Source organism: Etheostoma spectabile, chromosome 3 (assembly GCF_008692095.1).
Source record: "Etheostoma spectabile isolate EspeVRDwgs_2016 chromosome 3, UIUC_Espe_1.0, whole genome shotgun sequence".
Classification (NCBI taxonomy): domain Eukaryota; kingdom Metazoa; phylum Chordata; class Actinopteri; order Perciformes; family Percidae; genus Etheostoma; species Etheostoma spectabile.
The window spans coordinates 13,833,791-13,852,487 of record NC_045735.1 but is presented as its reverse complement, the minus strand read 5'-3'; the positions used below and the strand labels follow the sequence as shown (position 1 = coordinate 13,852,487).

General features: G+C 39.6%; 2 protein-coding genes across 7 annotated transcripts in view; both read right to left on the bottom strand.

Annotated features, from left to right (window-relative positions):
• taf15 (TAF15 RNA polymerase II, TATA box binding protein (TBP)-associated factor) overlaps positions 1-9,765 on the bottom strand; it is an 11,397-nt gene extending 1,632 nt beyond the window's left edge. The window contains exons 1-14 of one of the 4 annotated variants that reach the window (XM_032507258.1): positions 9,587-9,765; positions 8,666-8,690; positions 8,498-8,531; positions 8,311-8,398; positions 7,753-7,810; positions 7,202-7,356; positions 5,945-6,107; positions 3,439-3,473; positions 2,879-2,911; positions 2,367-2,476; positions 1,862-1,991; positions 1,661-1,771; positions 1,459-1,540; positions 1,243-1,328 (exon numbers count right to left, since the gene is read on the bottom strand). In XM_032507258.1, the coding sequence (XP_032363149.1) occupies positions 1,243-1,328; positions 1,459-1,540; positions 1,661-1,771; positions 1,862-1,991; positions 2,367-2,476; positions 2,879-2,911; positions 3,439-3,473; positions 5,945-6,107; positions 7,202-7,356; positions 7,753-7,810; positions 8,311-8,398; positions 8,498-8,531; positions 8,666-8,690; positions 9,587-9,596 (1,120 nt within the window). In that variant the 5' untranslated portion in view covers positions 9,597-9,765. Of the gene's footprint in view, positions 1-1,242; positions 1,329-1,458; positions 1,541-1,660; positions 1,772-1,861; positions 1,992-2,366; positions 2,477-2,878; positions 2,912-3,438; positions 3,474-5,944; positions 6,108-7,201; positions 7,357-7,752; positions 7,811-8,310; positions 8,399-8,497; positions 8,532-8,665; positions 8,691-9,586 lie in introns of those variants that run through there. The other 3 variants (XM_032507261.1, XM_032507262.1, XM_032507266.1) reach the window with 3 other exon arrangements.
• A 744-nt stretch (positions 9,766-10,509) lies between these two features.
• porb (P450 (cytochrome) oxidoreductase b) overlaps positions 10,510-18,697 on the bottom strand; it is a 56,624-nt gene continuing 48,436 nt past the window's right edge. For 2 of the 3 annotated variants that reach the window (XM_032507252.1, XM_032507255.1), the window contains 11 exons: positions 17,536-17,660; positions 16,964-17,053; positions 16,417-16,515; positions 15,961-16,077; positions 15,750-15,868; positions 14,960-15,141; positions 14,613-14,762; positions 14,166-14,433; positions 13,425-13,570; positions 13,094-13,179; positions 10,510-12,041 (listed from right to left, as the gene is read on the bottom strand). In XM_032507252.1, coding sequence (XP_032363143.1) covers positions 11,897-12,041; positions 13,094-13,179; positions 13,425-13,570; positions 14,166-14,433; positions 14,613-14,762; positions 14,960-15,141; positions 15,750-15,868; positions 15,961-16,077; positions 16,417-16,515; positions 16,964-17,053; positions 17,536-17,660 — 1,527 coding nt within the window. In that variant the 3' untranslated portion in view covers positions 10,510-11,896. The remainder of the gene's footprint in view (positions 12,042-13,093; positions 13,180-13,424; positions 13,571-14,165; positions 14,434-14,612; positions 14,763-14,959; positions 15,142-15,749; positions 15,869-15,960; positions 16,078-16,416; positions 16,516-16,963; positions 17,054-17,535; positions 17,661-18,697) is intronic. The other variant, XR_004328411.1, reaches the window with a different exon arrangement.

Here is an 18,697-nt window from a genome sequence, read left to right as displayed (position 1 = left end):
TTGAAAGTGCTTTACACAAAATCAGTTAAAAAAGTTAAAAAATAAAAACAGATAAAAAACGTGAATAAACAGTTAAAAATAAGACCATTAAGACACAAAACACAAGAATAAAAGTTACAGTGCAGCATAAGAAATTAAACATTAAAGAAGTGAACAGTCATTTAAAGAAAGGCAGCATCAAAAAGAAAGGTCTTCAGCCTTGATTTAAAAGAACTGTAGCAGCGGACCTACAGGTTTCTGGGAGTTTATTCCAGATATGAGGAGCATAGAAACTGAAAGCTGCTTCACCCTGTTTAGTTCTGACTCTAAGGACAGAAAGCAGACCTGTCCCAGATGACCTGAGAGGTCTGGGGGGGTCATAGTGTAGTAGCAGATCAGAAATGTATTTTGGCCCTAAACCATTGAGTGATTTTTAAACTAGCAAAAGTACTTTGAAATCAATTCTTTGAGGCACAGGAAGCCAGTGTAAAGACTTCAGAACTGAAGCATTGATCATTGCTATGGTAATCAACGACCAAATCAGTATTTGACTGCTTGTTCTTATTTTATATGCATTACCCCAAAAATCTGGACTATCACATGACACAAGGAATGGTAATCCCACAATTTATGCATCACCATAAATCATAGTCAGTCCTTTTTAGAAGGAGCATGTGAGGTACTGAAATCAAAAGCTGGAAAAACATGTCACGGCCTGGTCCACTTTGTCCTGGCACCTGGCTAAAGCTGTGGGCTAAAAGACAAACTAGCACCGGTCACTGCTTGTCAGAAAAACAAAAACACGACTAATACTGGTAAACCTTGTGGTGCATTCAAAGGAATAATAAAAAAAAAAAAAAAAAAAAATTCACATTTGAAGCTGGAATCAGAATTTAAAGATCAAAATAGTTGTTTATTAAATTGTTGACAACTTAATCAATTAGTCTCTGCTGCTCTAATTGACACTTTAAATATGTATATTTTTTCATGTGATGCAATTATCCATTTCACCGACTCCGTAAATGCGCCGGCCACATGTTAGCACGAGAGTGGACAGCTGTTGAATAACCAGCCTGCCGGGCCGACCGCGGAGACCAACAGTTTGGTCCATGGGAAGAAATAACTCGCCGCAAGAGTCAGAATGGATAACACAATCTTATGTTTTCAGGAGTATGCACAGCTAGTAGGGAAGGCCTGGAACAACTTTCTCCAGAATTGAAATCAAGTTAAAAAAATAATTAAAATAAATAAATAAACACTTGCCTCCAAATCCTCCTCCATCTCCTGGTTTGGGAGCGCCACACTTGTTACACTCTTGCCGCCGTGCAAAATTCATGTTGCCACAAGAGCTAAGGACAGAGAAATCAGATTGATATTTTATACATATTTAATAATAAAAAAAACCCTTCACAAAGCAGCTAAATGTGCCCCTTCATCTGTAAGTTAGCCTTTGTTAACTTACATAAAAGGCATACAAACCTGTTGGGACAGGGCCAGTCTCCTCCCTTAATGTCAAAGCTGGGTCCTCCTCCACCACCACCAGCACCACGACCTCTGAAACCTGAAAGAGACAGAAAAGTCAAAAACCGTCAGGGATAGCAGCATTAACACAAGCAATTCAGTTTTCAAACTAGATATCTGATTACTATTTGAGCCCTGGGACAGCTCCATCAATACCCACCTCCTCGTCCCCCTCGCCCCCCTCCTCCTGCTGCTCCTCCTCCTCTCTGTGTGAACTCAGCTCTGCGGGTGGCAAATGATACTTTGATGGGTCTGCCATTGAACTCCTTGCCTGAAATGAAAACATCAGTTAAAAAATAAAATAAAGGGGATCCTGAATGATGTGTGTATGAGAAATTGGAAAATACGACAGTGCTCTTACCATCAAACCAGTTAATAGCCGCTTTGGCAGAGGGCGGGTCATCAAATGACACTGTGCATTCTCCCTTTGGCTGACCAGTGGCCTTGTCAGAGTAGATGTTGATCATTGGCAGGCCGGTCTTCTTGTTCAACTAAAAGAACAAGATGAAAACATTACCAGAGATTACATTTTGTTTGGTTTCTATACCGGTGTGGGCCAGGTATTTATGCATTAATAAGTTAACACTAAACTAAAGCTTAATGTGACTGGTTCAAAAGGATAAAGAGACAATAAAAGGGAGGAAGTATGAAGTACAATAATTCATTTCAGAGGTCGACCGGGTTCTCTCTGGCCAATGCTGATCTTTAGAAATCAGGGTCAGCTGAAGGCTGATTTATTTTGGCCGATACAGGCTTGTCTTTAAACCTCTATTTAAAAGATATCACTAATTACCACACACACGCACGCACGCACGCCATGATCCTGTGTAATTGAGTAACAACACACCAAGAGAATAATTAAATACCTTGATGATACCAATTTGCTTAAAGAAGTCCCCGACTTCCTGAACCGTGGCATCTTCTCCCAGTCCCTGGACAAAAATGGTGTTGTTGTCAGAGTTGTCCTGCTCACCAGCTGAGGAAGAGATCGATGAAGAGGTCAGCAATGACTATTAGGCGTAGCTGTATATGGAGATACTGTGTCCATCACACAGCCAGAAGTAGACCGTTTAAAGTGTTCATTCTCATACAATAAGTATAATAATCAAATAATCCATCTATATGGTGCTACACAATCTAGATTTTTTTGAAATTATATTCAGTGTATTTAAATCCTCTAACATTAAAATACTAAAGTTCAAATACAATAATGCTACAAGGAATTTCAGTTATGAAACAACTACAACTGGCATGTGCTATCAAGTAACTTTCCACACTAGGTATTAAAGAATGATATTCATTTACAGTGACGGACAGATTTTAAAATATAGTCCATTTATCAGTACATTTCAGGTTATTAACCCTCAAAGAGTCTTACCTGGTTCATCCCTTGAGTCGAAGTCTCGTGAGCCTATAAAACACAGGAGAGGGTGAACGAGAACACTTGAGTAAGGAATCTTAATTCGATTTCACACAAATAATTAACTTCATCCCTAGCAATGCATAATTGCAAAGAAAATAAAAAAATGTCCATGTTTACAGCTCTGATGGGTGTTTTCATACCGTTGCATCACATACCAACACCGTGCAACAAGAACAGAATTGTTCTGAGTTTTTTTTCTTGAGCTTACACCAGAAATGAACAATCAAAATGTCTCCAGTTTTAGAAAGTTCCTTTTTCGTCCTGGGAGCACCTGGTCATTTACAATCAGCCCTCGTCTTCATGCAACAATACCATTATTTTAAAACTCAGGCTCCATGTTTTTACCATATCTGAAGTCATTTAAGAGAAACTGTTAAGATTAATAGGTTGAGTCCCTTGGGATCTGGACATGAAAATGGTGGCATTCACCAAGTTTCTTTAAATCCCCCTCCCTTTCTTTGCTAACTTAAGTTCTTTCCTCCCCCACCGACACAGTTCTGATGCTCGTCACTTACCACCGTAATTTTTGTAGCCACCACGGTCACCACCTCTGCAGAGGAAAAAATTGGAGATATGATGGCTTTTCCTTTGTCCCAACTGAGAGCTCAAAGCTCCCCTACATCCCCATCAGTATGCACTCCTGCCAGGGTGTGCGACTATGGTGGAAATGTCTCACACGAGGAATGAGTTAGTCTTTGACATTAAAGATCAATGAACAGACGACTAGGCAGCTCTGACTGAACAATTAGGTAGATGAGCGAAGACAATCACTACATCTTAGTCACCATTTACAATGAATTTGGTACTTTTATTAACAAACCAGATTGGATACCAAGAGCTGGGAAACCAGCTGACTTTAACATTAGCCAAATTCATGTGATAAGCAATCTTCCACTGAGTTTATGAGATCCTTTAACTGAGGTCGAAGTTTAAGTTCATTCACTCTGAACACCTGTAGTATAAAATGTAGATCCATGTTAAAAAAAAAACACACATGTTCGCCATTAGTCAAATATACAACACTTCAATGAAACCTGTTGAATGTGAAGCAGCTGAAGATGTGACTCCAGGTCTAAGGGCATCGTTTTAGTGCCGTTTCTATTCTTTAAATAAAAAAAATAAAAATTCTCCTCCGCACACAAGAAACACAGCCCTCCTGAGATGGGCACCTTAACTAGAATCTCTTCAAAACTGAGAAGTGTTAATTTTGCAGGACCTTTTATATATTTAAAAAAAAAAAAATTAAAAAAAAAGGGGGGGGGGGGGGGGGGACAGTTTCCCCATTGGTGAAAATGATAGTTCATAGCACATCTCAGTAGAGCACATATCTTCATGCGTTTCATCATCTTAATGTGTGCACCATTGTCACCATACAGAAAACTTTAGGTAGAGGTTTTTCATTTTTGTTTAATGTAATAAAGCCTCTGAAAATGCAAAAGTTATATCTCTCTCTCACTCCTTGTGCAGAATCAACAAGCCTGGCCCATTGTCTCGGATATGGTTGTACAACAAGGTCTCTGGTGCCTAGTGTGGCAAAAGTTAGGGAATTGGGAAGGAAAACTGTCCATGGGAATTAACAGGAATAACAGAAATATAGGAGTTATCTGATCAGGTTTTATTTACCATGTTGAATGCAGAGAGAAACAAACCTTTCTCCATGTAGGCATTTAAGGTGAAACATGGCTTGTGGTAAGTTAGTTCACTAATGGGTTACAGTGCTTAGAAAAATTCAAGACAACGTGGGTTGTGTGCAATAGGACTTTATGGCCATGCAGAGTCCATGATCAGAACTTCGTCCATGGCAACGGTCTGTTTTACATAGCAACGATTGGTTATACACACTATACACAGCATGGTTGAATACTCAATTTGGATCGGTCAATCACAGCATTCCAAGCTCTGTCATAACAGACTGTTGCCAAGGACGGGGTTCTTATTGCCTGGCGGACCATTTTTCAAAACAAATCCATTTTAAAAATTATTCGTGCTCACACCGCTAAACAGTAGATCACAAAGGGAGAGAAAAAGGAACAAACGGGGATCGCTGTCAGCGCTAACCGTGCAAACAGAGCATCGTTAGCTCCATGTTTAGCTCTTTTACCAGGGCAACCTAGCTTTCACCGGATAGCCGTGCGCATCAGCAATAAAGTTAACCGCTCCAACCAGAATGCAGGTAATAACTACCAAGGAACTCACTGCATATCAACCCTGACAGGGTTAACGGATTATAAAATCTATATTCTTTCCAGTCATAATGAAAAGTTATGAAAGCATATAGTCCTTTGGCTCAGACAGGACAGTAGTGTTGGCTGCACATGTGATAGGAGCATGCACTGCACACGCAGAGGGTTAATTCTATTTAATGGGACGCTGGCCAATTACCAGGATGTATGTGATTAAAGTGTGCACTGAAACATGCCATAAGACCTAATATTGCTGTGTATGTGGATTTCCCCTTCAAATAGGTTTGTTAAACAAAGTAATTGTTTCTATTTCAAATCATGCGAATATTTCAAAATTGACAAGCTTAACGTCCCTTGGGAAATCCTGACTCTTAGCAACCCTAGTGGTGCCTTTTAAGCTCCTCTTTGGGCCGACATGTTCAGTCAGTCATAGCTTTATCTAAGACCCCAATAAGAACAAGTAGATCTTCGGTCAAACAACTAATTTTTAATTAATCCCCACGTAAAGGCCATTTGATCTTAACAGCAATGTGGGTATAACACCAGCAAGTCTTGAAATTGTCTGGTAAATCAAATTTAAAAATAATTAAAAAAAAAAAAAAAAAAAAAAAGGTACAGGCACCTGGAGCACAATGCAGACGGGTGGTGAATGTTACTCATGTGACAACTTCAGATGAAAATTACTAACGTTTGGGGTTCCGGGGCACAAAGCAGATGAGTGGTGAAAATCATCTATTGGGATGTTTTTAGTTAATAGTTGGTGTTGAGTAACAAGTCATGTCTCATATTTTACAGTGTTTAGGAAGTACCTTGGGGGCAGTGGCACTATGCAACTTACCCCATACCAGGAGGTCCACCTCTTCCACCACGGTCATAGCCACCACTGCGGTCATATCCGCCACGGTCATAGCCGCCACGGCCTCTGCCTCTGTAGCCCCCTCCTCCTTCGTTACGATCTCCTTGGTCACGTCCATACCTCCCACCCTGAACACCTCCTTCACCTAGTGTACAGAGAGATTTATTCAGTACTACCCAACCTTAACTCAGAGCTAGACAGTAACGCTTGCCCACTTCAGCGAGCCAATCCAGTAGCACAAAAATGCCAGCAATAGCAGAAACAATCTTCTGTTCTTACCTTTCACAACAAAAGCCCAAGACAGAGGCTACCCATTAACCCAAGGACATTAAATTGACTTGCATTTTGTCAACAGGGAACTCAATATAGCGTACAGTAGCTTTTTTCTGCTTCCCAACTGTGGTCTGAAAGCAGTGGGGTACATGGGCTGAAGTCTCGGGAGCCAAACACCCATCACTCCACTCAGAAGTCGGGAAACAAGACACCTCCATTGGGCTTGAGGAACTACAGCATTTATGCATTCTAAAACTGCAGAGTCAAGCCAACATACATTCACATGATATCTTCATCATGAAACTTCATAACTCCTCTCGTCTGCTCACACCGGATCTGACAATCTTACTCGCTTCACCTTCATTTCCCCCAAAAGGATCTCACACTGTTCCACCAATATCCTAACTGTCGGCGGGAGATAAGCTGGTGCAAATATTCAAACCTTTCATTGAACTCGCAAATTTGCATTGCTGCCGGTATCAATGGTTGTGAAGGAAAATATTTTCATACTTGTCATTTAGTCTCATCCCGTGAGACCTTCAGTAAGGTGAACTAGAAACAAGATGTACCATTTTTTTCGGTTTCAGAAAGGAAAATTGGTGTAACATCTTACGTTTTGTGAGTTTATACAAGCAGATTGCTGGTTGAAAAACTAGCTAACCTCACAAGTTGATATTGGCGTCATTTAATGGTATGAATTATAAAATGGTAAACAAACAAACAAAAAAAAGGCCCCATATTTGCTAAATAAAGTGCGTGCATTTCTGTGTTATGTCATTCTGGATAAAGCCTTTAATCGGGAAGCTTGTTGATAGTCTTATTACAATGCATCCTCCTTGTAGGCTTCACTAAAAGACAGAGGTACAAGGGCACCACTCCACAAGAGTGGAAAAGGCCAGCGACCCCAAAGCAACTGCTCGTTGAGTAATTACAATCTATATTAATTCAAAAGCTAGTTATTTGTACCTTCGCTCCATCTTCCATAGCTGCCTCCGCTGCCACCACCTCCTTGCCCACCAAAAGAGCTTTGCTGTCCATAGCTGTCTCCTCCTTGACCCTGGCTACCATAGGAACCTTGATGGCCGTAAGAAGACGATGTTGACGACAACTTATCGCCATACCTTGAAGTGGTTTTTAGCAAAAATCATTACAGTTAGCACAACAGTGATGCCAAATATTTTTAATCTATTGAGATGTTTTTATTGGTTATCAGGATGGTAAGACAAGCAGTTGTCAATTAAAAATAAACCATAAAGTGAAGCAGAAAACAGAAAAATAAACTATATTGCGTAAACAGACTAGCACTTCAGTATATCTACAAATTAGATTATGCCTTTGGTTTTAGATTGTTTAATTGTGCTTTAATTCTTGTATGTTAGAATCTTAACATTTTACATCTTAATGTTACTAAGCCATTACAAATAAAAAAGTAAAGAATGTCAGTGTGAATCGTGCTGCACAGACTACAACACTGACATTTCAAGAAGGTCCCTAACAATGTGATATTAGCAGCTTACCCAGATGGCTCCTGTCCATAATTATCAAAGCTCTGTTGGGGAGCCTGGCCATAACCGTCTGTCAAAAAGATTTTACAAAAGAAAAATCAAACCTCTTTCAAAACAATGCACTGTTTAATCCATCGTTTTATGGTCAATGAAAATGGTCTTACAAAAACCAAAAAAGAATCTTCAATTCTTCAGCAACTTTTCTATCAGTATAAGGCTGCAACAATAGCCGCATCGCTGCAGTGGCGTGGGGCTATTACAGTGATGTCACCACCGTATTTTTTTGCTCGTAAAAGTTACAGGAGCGCACTCTTTATATGAAATATAATAAACACAATTATCAATTTGTTACCATTGACTGTCTTCCTTCCTATGTACAATGGATTCTAGAAAACTGTTGGAAGTGACATAATACTGTGGTCTTCATTAGTATAAACCCATTGAGGTAATAACCTTACAGCTAGGTTGGCCAAATAAAGATTAAGTGTTAGGTGAGAATCATCAGTACAGATGTACCAATCATCGGGTTTTTTCAAATTGCTTCAATTAAATACTAAAGACATACTATACCTTGTGTCGCCACACCTTGTTGTCCATAGCCACTGTAACTCTGCCCCCCATAAGAGCCAGCGCCACTGCCATTTCCTTGTCCATAACCCTGTCAATCAGAATGACCAAGACATGTTATTATCCCACGCCCAAAAGCTTATTTAAAATTATAACGCTAACAGATAAATAAATTGGGGTAGGGTCTTACCTGTCCACTCTGCTGTCCGCCATATGACCCATAGCTACAAACACATGACATAAGCCGTTAGCTGCAGGTTATAGATGGATTTTAAAACTAATGTGTCAGTTATGTTTTTTAATATTGTGTACAACGATTTAACATAGGAAATCAATGAGATGCATGTTTGTTCATTACCTTTGTGAGCCACCGTATCCCGAATCTGAAGGAAATAAAATGGTTTCTTGTTACTACAAAAGGTTGGCCAGGATTTATCACACACACACACACACACACACACACACTATATTTCCCAAGTACAAGTAATGTACTTTTGCCTTTAAGCCATCCTAATTATTTAGAGGCCGTAACAGTAGGCACATAGTCCGAGAACAAACTCCAGTTTGTCAGAAGCAATGGCAGAGTTCCTAGCATTCATGTCTTGCTAGCATGCAACCCACCCAGTACCCAGCAGTGTATTTTTGCTGTAAGATAAGTGCCGCCAACACCAAGACAATCCCGTCACCACGCCAATTCGGTAAAAATGGCGGTCAATTTGGTCTAGGCTTGGGCTAAGTCTTGAAACGAGACAAACTACCATAGGTTTATAATTGCTACCCGACCTCGGTAGTTCGCTTTAAACTAAACTGTTTGGATGTGAATATTACCAACTTGTTGTGAAAGTACAGTAGCGCAAAGCTAGTCTCGTTTAGCAGGGAAACAACAGCATTGATATAAACAAAGGCGAATTCATGCTAACTAGCAGACACCGTGAGCTAATTTGAGCTAACGCTAGCTAGCTAGCGCTAGTCGCGACAAGGCCCTGCTAACTCAGCGGCATTTCCATATACTGACGTTACAGTAAAGTTATGGACATGGCTTCAAAAGAGGTACAGTAAAGTGTGAGCACACGCTAAACTCCGCACTGAAAAAACATTTACTCAAACACCGGCAAAGCTAACTTTGTTCTTCTAGTGAAAGATGAGCCATGTTCCATGAGATAGACGGAGCCCTTCTTCTGGCCTCGCGGTGGTCAGCTAATTTAGCTACAATGCTATTCGGCACACTTTTCATTATTTATACGAGAAACACAAGCAATCAAAAGACATGTTGACTTACCAGTGGCCATTCTGTGACGTTTATATAGTTAAAAAATACAATGAAATCTGTTTCTTCTGATTAGCTGATAAAAACCCAGGTTGACATCTACGCAGCGCCACAGAATTAAGCTGAGTAGTCTGCGACACTTCCCTTATGCAGCGACTTCTTCTTCTACTTCTACTTCCTGTTTGAAAGAATTGGTCGCATTTAAAGATAAGTTATAATACCGCCATCTGCTGCTAGAGCGGCAGGTCATGTGCTATTTGTTTAAAAAGATAAAATAGGTTTAATTAACATTCATCGATTTCTGGCATATCTGATGGTATCTCCATCTAAGTTCTCAAAAAATAGACACAAAAAAATGAGGCGCATATCTGTGTTTTTGCAAGTTTCGGCTATTAAAAATGTATGTTAAGTGTATCTTCAAGGCAGAATGAAAGTCCACATGCAGATACTTTGAACTTGTTATGTGTGGTTACTTCTAATAAATGTCATTGTCTGAGGTGACAAAAACAAGGTTGTCTTCGTCTGTGTGTGTGAGAGAATGACTGACCCAACAGATCTTTTTCACAGATTTTGAGTCACAGTAAGTAAAGCACAATTGCAAGTAATAAATTATATTCATTGATGGCTGTCCTCCATTTTGATGTGCCCGTTTTTGTCTTACTGGGGAACTTAATTGAAACATAATTTGTCATCATCATGATATTAGTTCCACCTGTGCTTTTCTTATATGAAATGTTTCTGGACCCTGATGTAGTACTGTAACCCAGAACAGGATTTATCATATCAGTCCCCATTACTTGATTTTGTTCAGATAATGTTTACCAATAGTTCAGTACATATCTTGGAGATGGTGGAGATGGTGAATAAATTGTATAATAGATATATACTCTTTAACTTTAACCCTATATAATTACAAAACAGTAACTAACCCAACCAATTATTCCAATTTTATTCATAAAAACAGGCATGCCTTGATAAAATCAATTATTACATCATAAAAGGGAAAGGGGGAAAAAAAATGACAGTACTGGATGAAGTGACTTTCTATCATAATGTAAGCATGGAAAAAAAAAGGAACTAGTAAAAAGAGTCAGGGTTTAAATGCTAAATAATACATAAGGCAGTGTTAAAAAAAGGCACAGGCTGCACTTCAACGAGTTTGCTGACCTCCTCAAACTCCCCATATTCACACAAAAGTACTGAGATAAGCACTGACAGACAGATGCTGGGAAACAAAATGTTTTGCCATGTCTGGTCATCTTCTCCATGTAGTGGTGCATATGTGATTGGACAAAAATCAAGACAATTCCATTACATACTCCTGCTATCAGATGCATATACAATAAACAAAACCTCTGTTTCAATGCCAATATTTCAAATGACATTTTAAAATTATTACAGGGTACCTACAAATTCATTTCATTATGTTTCATGCATAAAATAAAATGCACATAATAGGTTTTTCTATGAATGATCTCCCCTTTTGCATGACTTTTTGTGCCTTTAAAAAGTTTACTGTTACTGATTTTAATAAACAGCAAGTATGCATAACAGGCAGAATCCCTTGTCAAAATACAAAGGAAAAAGTAATTGCACGTATGATGCACTTCGTTAAATCAAACATTTTCCTCACAGAATGCTAATGTATTTTTGGAAATATTTACTGTATTTTAAGTACTATAAAAAGTACGACAAGATCAGCTCTGAGACACTAAGATCAGCACCCTTTCATGTCTAAAGCGTCTCCAAGTGTTCACACAATCTATTAAGCAATGGAATTATATCACGTACATCCAGAAGTAGGGCGCAGTGAGTCACTGCCCCCCCCACGGGTCGTCATCAGTTGATAAAGCTGCTCTGATTGACTTATTAATGTAGAAATAAATCTAATCAAAACTTAATCTGAAATGAAGACTACTCTTTACTGCATTTGTATTGATTGAGGAATTTCAAGCCAGCGAGCCCTATACCCAACCTCCAAGCACCTAAATTGCAGTCAAAATCCTAATTACACAAATTCAATAATTTATATCAGAGACTGGGACAAACCAGACAGGGTAACCATTGTTTGGTCGGAGACCACGGCTCAAGTGAGGATCCTGGGAGATACACACTGGGGTCAAAATACATAATGTAATGCTGAAATTGCTGAATGTGTTTATCAACAATTGTGCCGAGGTAGTGTTTGCCTCATCTGCTTGCTCTCATTAACCAGGGTGATAAACAAGGGATTCATGTTTTTATATTCAGTTCTGATAAAAAAGATTTTTTTTTAAAAACCAACACTTAAGTAGTGAGACTTAAGGGTGGTTCTGAGGCTCTTTAACTCCAGACATCTTGTGAGTAGCGTCCCTTGGTCATCAGTTTCTTGATGTAATCAGTGGCCTGCGTGCGTGTCATGCCTCCCTGTTCTTCTCCTATCTCATGCAGGGCTGTCTGCACATCCTTCGCCATGTTCTTTGCATCCCTAAATAGGAAAGAGAATCACTTTAGAACAGAAATCTTCAACAGGGGGTCCGGGACCCAAAGCGGGTCCTCAGAGTCACTGCAGGGGGGCCCTCCAAATTATTGTCAATTTTTGAAAGTTGTTTTCAAAAATTTAAATGTCTAAACATAATTACCACATATTATTAGCAAATATAAATCCACATTGATGATAGGCTTGCTGGCCTCTGGGTAAGGTAGTCACTAAAATAGCCATCCACAGATACAATTAATCCTAAAGATTCACTGTGCCCCATAAAAGATGATTTATTAAAATGATGCCAACAATTGGCCCAGATAGCTCAGCTGGTAGAGCGGGCGCCCGTATAAAGAGGTGTAACTCCTCGACCTGCGGCTCTTAGCTACATGTCATTTCCCCCTCTCTCTCCCCTTTCATGTCTTCAGCTTTCCTTTCAATAAAAGGCCTAAAAATGCCCCAAAAATAATCTTAAAAAAAGGATTAGGATTCTATGCACTAAAAGGTGTGTATAAAGGGTCGCACTACACATTATTGTAGGCCTAGTTTAATATTAGACTTAATTTATGCAATATGTGGTAGGGGGTCCCTGTCTCTTTCAGTTAAGGGGTCCTTGGCTTAAAAAATATTGAAGAGCCCTGCTGTAGAAGTCTGATCGTCATTGTTTTTCCCCCCATATTTTAAATTTTTTTTAATCCATATACTGGAAGATATTTCCCTTTAATCAAAGAACCGATCATCAGCCAGCAACAATGTTCACCTTAAACATGGTAGAAGTTCTTTGCTTTTGATTCCTAAATGATGGCAGTATGAACCAATTCTCACTATCCCACTAGAAGGTGCTAAATCCCCAAACAGAATGTGTGAGTTTCCAAATGTCAGCATTTGTTTTCCCTCCACTGTAAGTTCTTAATTCCTCATATGAACTTGTCTCAGTGATAGTCAATATTAATTCAAGTCATTAAGGTCACAACATAAATATAATAATGTGAAAGTCTGATCTTTTTAAATGCATGACATTTAATGTAAATCTTTTGCTGGTCCAATGTGTTAATTACCCGCAGACGTAGATATGAGCGTTGTCTGAGTGAATCAGCTTCCAGATGGCCTCCTTATTTTTCTTCAGGAGATGCTGCACGTACACCTTCATTTTTGAAAGTGAAAACATTGTTTGAAAAGTTCCAAACACATGACAATAAAAGGGTTTATCATCACACATTAATAATATACAGTGCAAACACTTTATGTCTAATTGATTATTTTTCCAGTGTTGTTCCTTATTCTCATTATGTTATTTGATCAAAAAGGTGTTCAATATTTTAAAATAACATGAAAATATTTTTGTTCAGCTCTAAGGGCCACTAGCACCAGTGAGCTAGTCAGACATACCTTTTGCTCCTGGTCTCTGGAGAAAGCAACATTAAGCTGTGTTAGAACTCCATTCTTCTCTGCTTCTTCCAGCTCCTCCTGGTAGATGTAATCCTCGTTCTTATGTCTGCAGCCAAAAAACATCACCGTCTCTCCAACCTCCTTTCCTGTAAAGGGAAACAAACCATTATTCCATTCAGGCTCTTCCACTGGAGGTTGAAAAAGGTATAACCGATCAAGTAAATCATGACATCTTGACATACTGTACACATTCATCAAGTACTTTTGTAAGCATACTAGTTCACAATTCCTACTAAAGTAATTAATATGCCTATGTTCAGAGTAACTGAGAATGCTACTAACTGAATTAAGATTATCAAAGCATGGATTACTTGTATCCATCAACCCTTTAATGCCTTTTTCCTCCCTTTAAGGGCAGTGTGTACACACGTGCGCGCGCACACACACGTGCGCGCGCAGACACACGTGCGCGCGCACACACACACACACACGTGCGCGCGCACACAAAACCACACACACCACACGTGCGCGAGCACACACACACACACACACACACACACACACACACACACACACACACACACACACACACACACACACACACACACACACACACACACACACACACACACACACACACACACACACACACACACACACCCTCTGGTTTTGGGGTCACCTGTCCTTGGGTGCACACACACACACACACACACACACACACACACACACACACACACACACCTTGTTGTTTGAGCCAGCCCCTTTCTTGGATAAAGCCCATGAAGGGAGCGATGCCTGTCCCAGGGCCGATCATGATTACTGGGTTGGTGGTTTTGAAGGGCAGGCGGAACTGAGACTTGCGAATGTACATAGGAACAGTGGACTTATGGCCATTGTCGGTGATTAGTTTGTTCTTCAGCCAGTTGGTCGCAACTCCCTTGTTGATGCGGCCTGTTGCAGTCTCGTACTCCACCACTACGGCACAGATGTGGATGCTGTTGGGGTGAACCTACAGAACAGCAGAGTTCCAAAAAGCCCTCTATTTTAATTCTCAGACCTGACTAACATTTCTGTGTACTTTGTTGCTTATACGCATATCAGAGAACATTTGTAAATAAATAAATAAATAAAATAAATAAGTCTGACAAAAATTTAAAGGATAGGACTACCCGCCAAACAGGGAATTACCTTTGAGGAGGAGGCGATGGAATAATAGCGAGCCTGGAGACGAGGCAGCAGCTCACACAGGTGGTCAACAGGAGGCCTCAAAGAAGGCATATCTTCCAGGATAGCGAGGATGTTTCTACTGGCACCTAACACCCAACTCTGGTAGAGTGCCTGTAGAGGCAACAACAAAAAGACAAAGTATAAAAAGAGGTGGAAAAGGGTTGCAAAAAGGTCATCACAAACATACAGAGATGAGCAAGATGTAACTGTGTTTCTATAACATGAACAACATAATGACTGTATTTCAATTTGGGGTTAAACACTATTCTAAAACTTACACCCAAAAACCTTTACCACCTGGTACTGACCTTGCCCTCAGGTGAGGAAGAGGCCATCTTGCGCATGTTCTCCTGGTCTTTGGGGTCAGAGGCGTACTGTGCCAGCTCATAGAGGACATTGGTGCGAGGAGGCTGTGTGATGTCCAGGTAGTGAGTGAGGGCTGTGCGGTAGGTGGTGGGGCAGGGGAATGGGTGCTTCTTGTTGGACTCCTCTAAAAATATATAAACAGGTTTATTTGGTATATAAAATTGTCTCTACATTCATTTCATGATCAACTGATAATCATAAATGTTTGATAAAAAGCTTGAAATGTTTATCAAGGGCAAAATATAAATAAACACCAACAGTACATGTCAACATACTGCTTAGATAGATCTTCGTGTCACCTTGACTTTCAGGGAATTCATTTTGTGTTTCAACAATATTTAACACATAAGTATGGCTACCTGCTGCACTAAATGTCTATGAAAAGCAGGCTTTAATTAATTTCATATTTGATTGGTCACAATTACATATCGGTACAGGAAGTTACAAAGAGATAACCATAGATTGTGTACTAACTAAGTCTTTCTTACGGTCATTTTCAATGATGTTAATAAACACTGAACAGGAGCTGCCTAACTACAAAGTACATCTAATGGCCATCTAAGGTCTATGAAATTTAATTTATAACAATAGTTATTACAGCAATAACATTCAATTGCAGTAATATAACAATATTCATTTCCTCTGCATTAAGTGAGCAGATACTGCAAGTCTAGATATCAAGGGAGGGACGACCTGTTCAAGTCGACCTGCTTCGGGCGTTCAATGCCATACCATCAAGGTTGTTGAGAGAGATAACCACATCAAGGTCCACTCCAAGGATTTCTCCCAGCTTGTTCACTAACGCAGAGTCATTTGTGGGGAAAACAGCAACGTGGTCTCCTGACTCATATCTTAAATCACAGAAGGTGACAAATTCAGACTTTGACCTGTATTGCATTATCCAGAAATGTGCTACAGATACAGTGGATACAACCGGTCTCACCTGATCTTGGAGCCTGTTATGTCTAGTTCCAGGTGCATAAGATGTCTATTACCGGCTTTGTTGAGTCTGCGGTTGACAGTAACTGGGGCCAAGAAAGGGTTTTTCGAATCAAAGGGCCTATAAAATAAAACAGCAACACTTAAATGTAAAAATGCAAAGGGTTGAAAATAGTCACAAAAGAAATGTAAAATCTCCCTTTAATAAAAAGACTACAAAGATCTATTACTCTTTAAATAAATTAATTATTTTTTGATAAAAAAAAAGAAAAAAAGAAAAAGAAAAAAAGGTACTGAAGTATGCTTCTAATGTCCACTAGGGGGCGGAAAGCTTCAGTTTAATAAAGTTACCTTTGGTTAACTTTGCAGTTAGTTCTAAATGTGGGTGAAATGTGAGCCGACAGCACATTAATGATGAATGAGTTTTGGTGGTGAGCAACGTCTTTGCCAAAGCACTTACGGCTTTTGGACCTCAAAACTCTTCAGGCGGCCAATCTCTCCTGTGTACACTTTGTTCATGTTCAGGTCGGTGTGCTCCTTTAGCTCGTACTGCCGTATGCTGTAAGGAAAAATAACTTAAGGTCAGGGTTAGCCTCAACAGACAGACACACAGACACTAGAGTTGGGCGGTATCCAAATTTTGATACCGTCAAACCTCCTCCCCATTTTACAGCAGTATGCAGTATTATCGTTACTAATTAAAGATTATGACGTAAGGCTCAGACGGCGTCACCCTAATGTTGGCTTGTGCCTACATCAATCAGAAACTGAATAGCAAACACTAAGACTGAAACCTCGGAACCCGTTCTTCTTCGAGACCAGGTCAATCGGTGCATCTCTCTCTCTCTCCCTGCGGTATACCGTATTACCGCCACACACACAGTGAGTGAGTGAGTAAAGTTTAGGGTGAAGATAATGCAATAAATAATTATGGGGCATGTGAAAAGAAGTAAAAAATTAAAATGATAAAAACAAAAACACAATAAAAAAGAGAAATTTGAATGAACCTTGATTCATCTCCTGAGGCTTCAACTCCAAAGTGCTCACAGACAGCCGGCCAGAACTGCTCTCTCCATGAAACAAAGTCCTCTTCCAGACTGAAAGACATAACCAGGACAGCTGAGAAATGCATTTGAATTTGCTCAACAAATTAGACTTCTTATTTATATAACCATGTACAATTATACAATTTTTCTTTCTAAAGGAGACATGCAAACATTATTTTCAGGTTTACACTTGTATTTGGTTTTCTACTAGAAAATGTTTATTGCTATAATGTTCAAAACTCATTTTTCACATACTGCCTGTCTGCATATACCTGTATGTGTCTGAAACACTCTGTTGAAGTGCCTGTCTCTTTAAGCCACCCTACCAAAAAGCCCAGTCTGATCTGAATGGCTTGTGAAACTTATGGTGCACCTTTGAAAAGGGAGTTCCTAAGCTATGGGTGCCTATCGTGAAGTGTACTCAGAATCACTTATTGATGTCCACACCATGTTATTTTGTGTTGCATTTTGCACTTACAGAATGTTTAGTAATCAGTTCCTTTTTTGACTCAGATGGTTAACAGGTCACTTACTTGCCATCGTCATCTCCTAAACCAAGGTCAAAGATGCGCTTGGCCCCAAGTTCTTCCAGCCTTTTGTCAACGTATTTTCCCATTGCATTGTAGTGTTCATATGTCTTGTTTCCCAAAGCAAATACCTGGAGACAGGATATGGCACAGAGAAAAACCATCAGTATGTGGCCTTGGCTTAATCTTGAAACAAATAAACAGTTAAGCAATAACCAATGCAGATGTTCGACTGCTTTCCGGTTTAAGCATGATAGTGGATCAAGTTTTGTTGTCAGGCAATTTATTCTAGTAAATTAATTAATGTAAATAACATGCCATACTGAGACCCTGAAAAATCTCTCAATGACTCTAATGTATGTAGTTGCTCTAACATAGACCTGAGACAATAGATGAAATACTGGAGGATTTAACTAGATTTCCCTTCACTCAAAGAGGCCAGGGGCTCTGCACCCCAACAAAGACGCAATGGCATATATGTGCACAGACAGACAACACACAAAGCCTCTTCTTTCATGGTGCACACAAAAGGCCAACACAGTTCATGCTAGTTAAGCCTTTTGTGCTGTACATCAATAAGATAGACTGGCAAGGCAAATAGACTGACAAAATAAACATGCTGTTGTCTCACCTAAGTTAAAGAAAAATTTGGATCAAGGGATAATTAAGAACTACAGACTGATTTTCAATATCCCGTGTACAAGCAAAATACTTGAAAATTCTATATAAACAACTGGATGAATATCTTTCGAATTATAATATGTACAGTGAGGAAAAAAGTATTTGATCTCCTCCTGATTTTGTACATTTACCCACTGACATAGAAATGATCAGTCTATAATTACAATGGTAGATTTATTTGAACAGTGAGAGACAGAATAACGCATGTCAGAACTGTTATAAATTGATTTGCATTTTAATGAGGGAAAGATGAATTTGACCCCTCTGCAAAACATGACTTAGTACTTGGTAGCAAAACCCTTGTTGGCAATCACAGAGGTCAGAAGTTTCTTGTAGTTGGCCACCAGGTTTGGACACATCTCAGGAGGGATTTTGTCCCACTCCTCTTTGCAGATCTTCTCCAAGTCATCAAGGTTTGGAGACTGACGTTTGGCAACTCAAACCTCCAGCTCCCTCCACGGATTTTCTATGGGATTAAGGTCTGGAG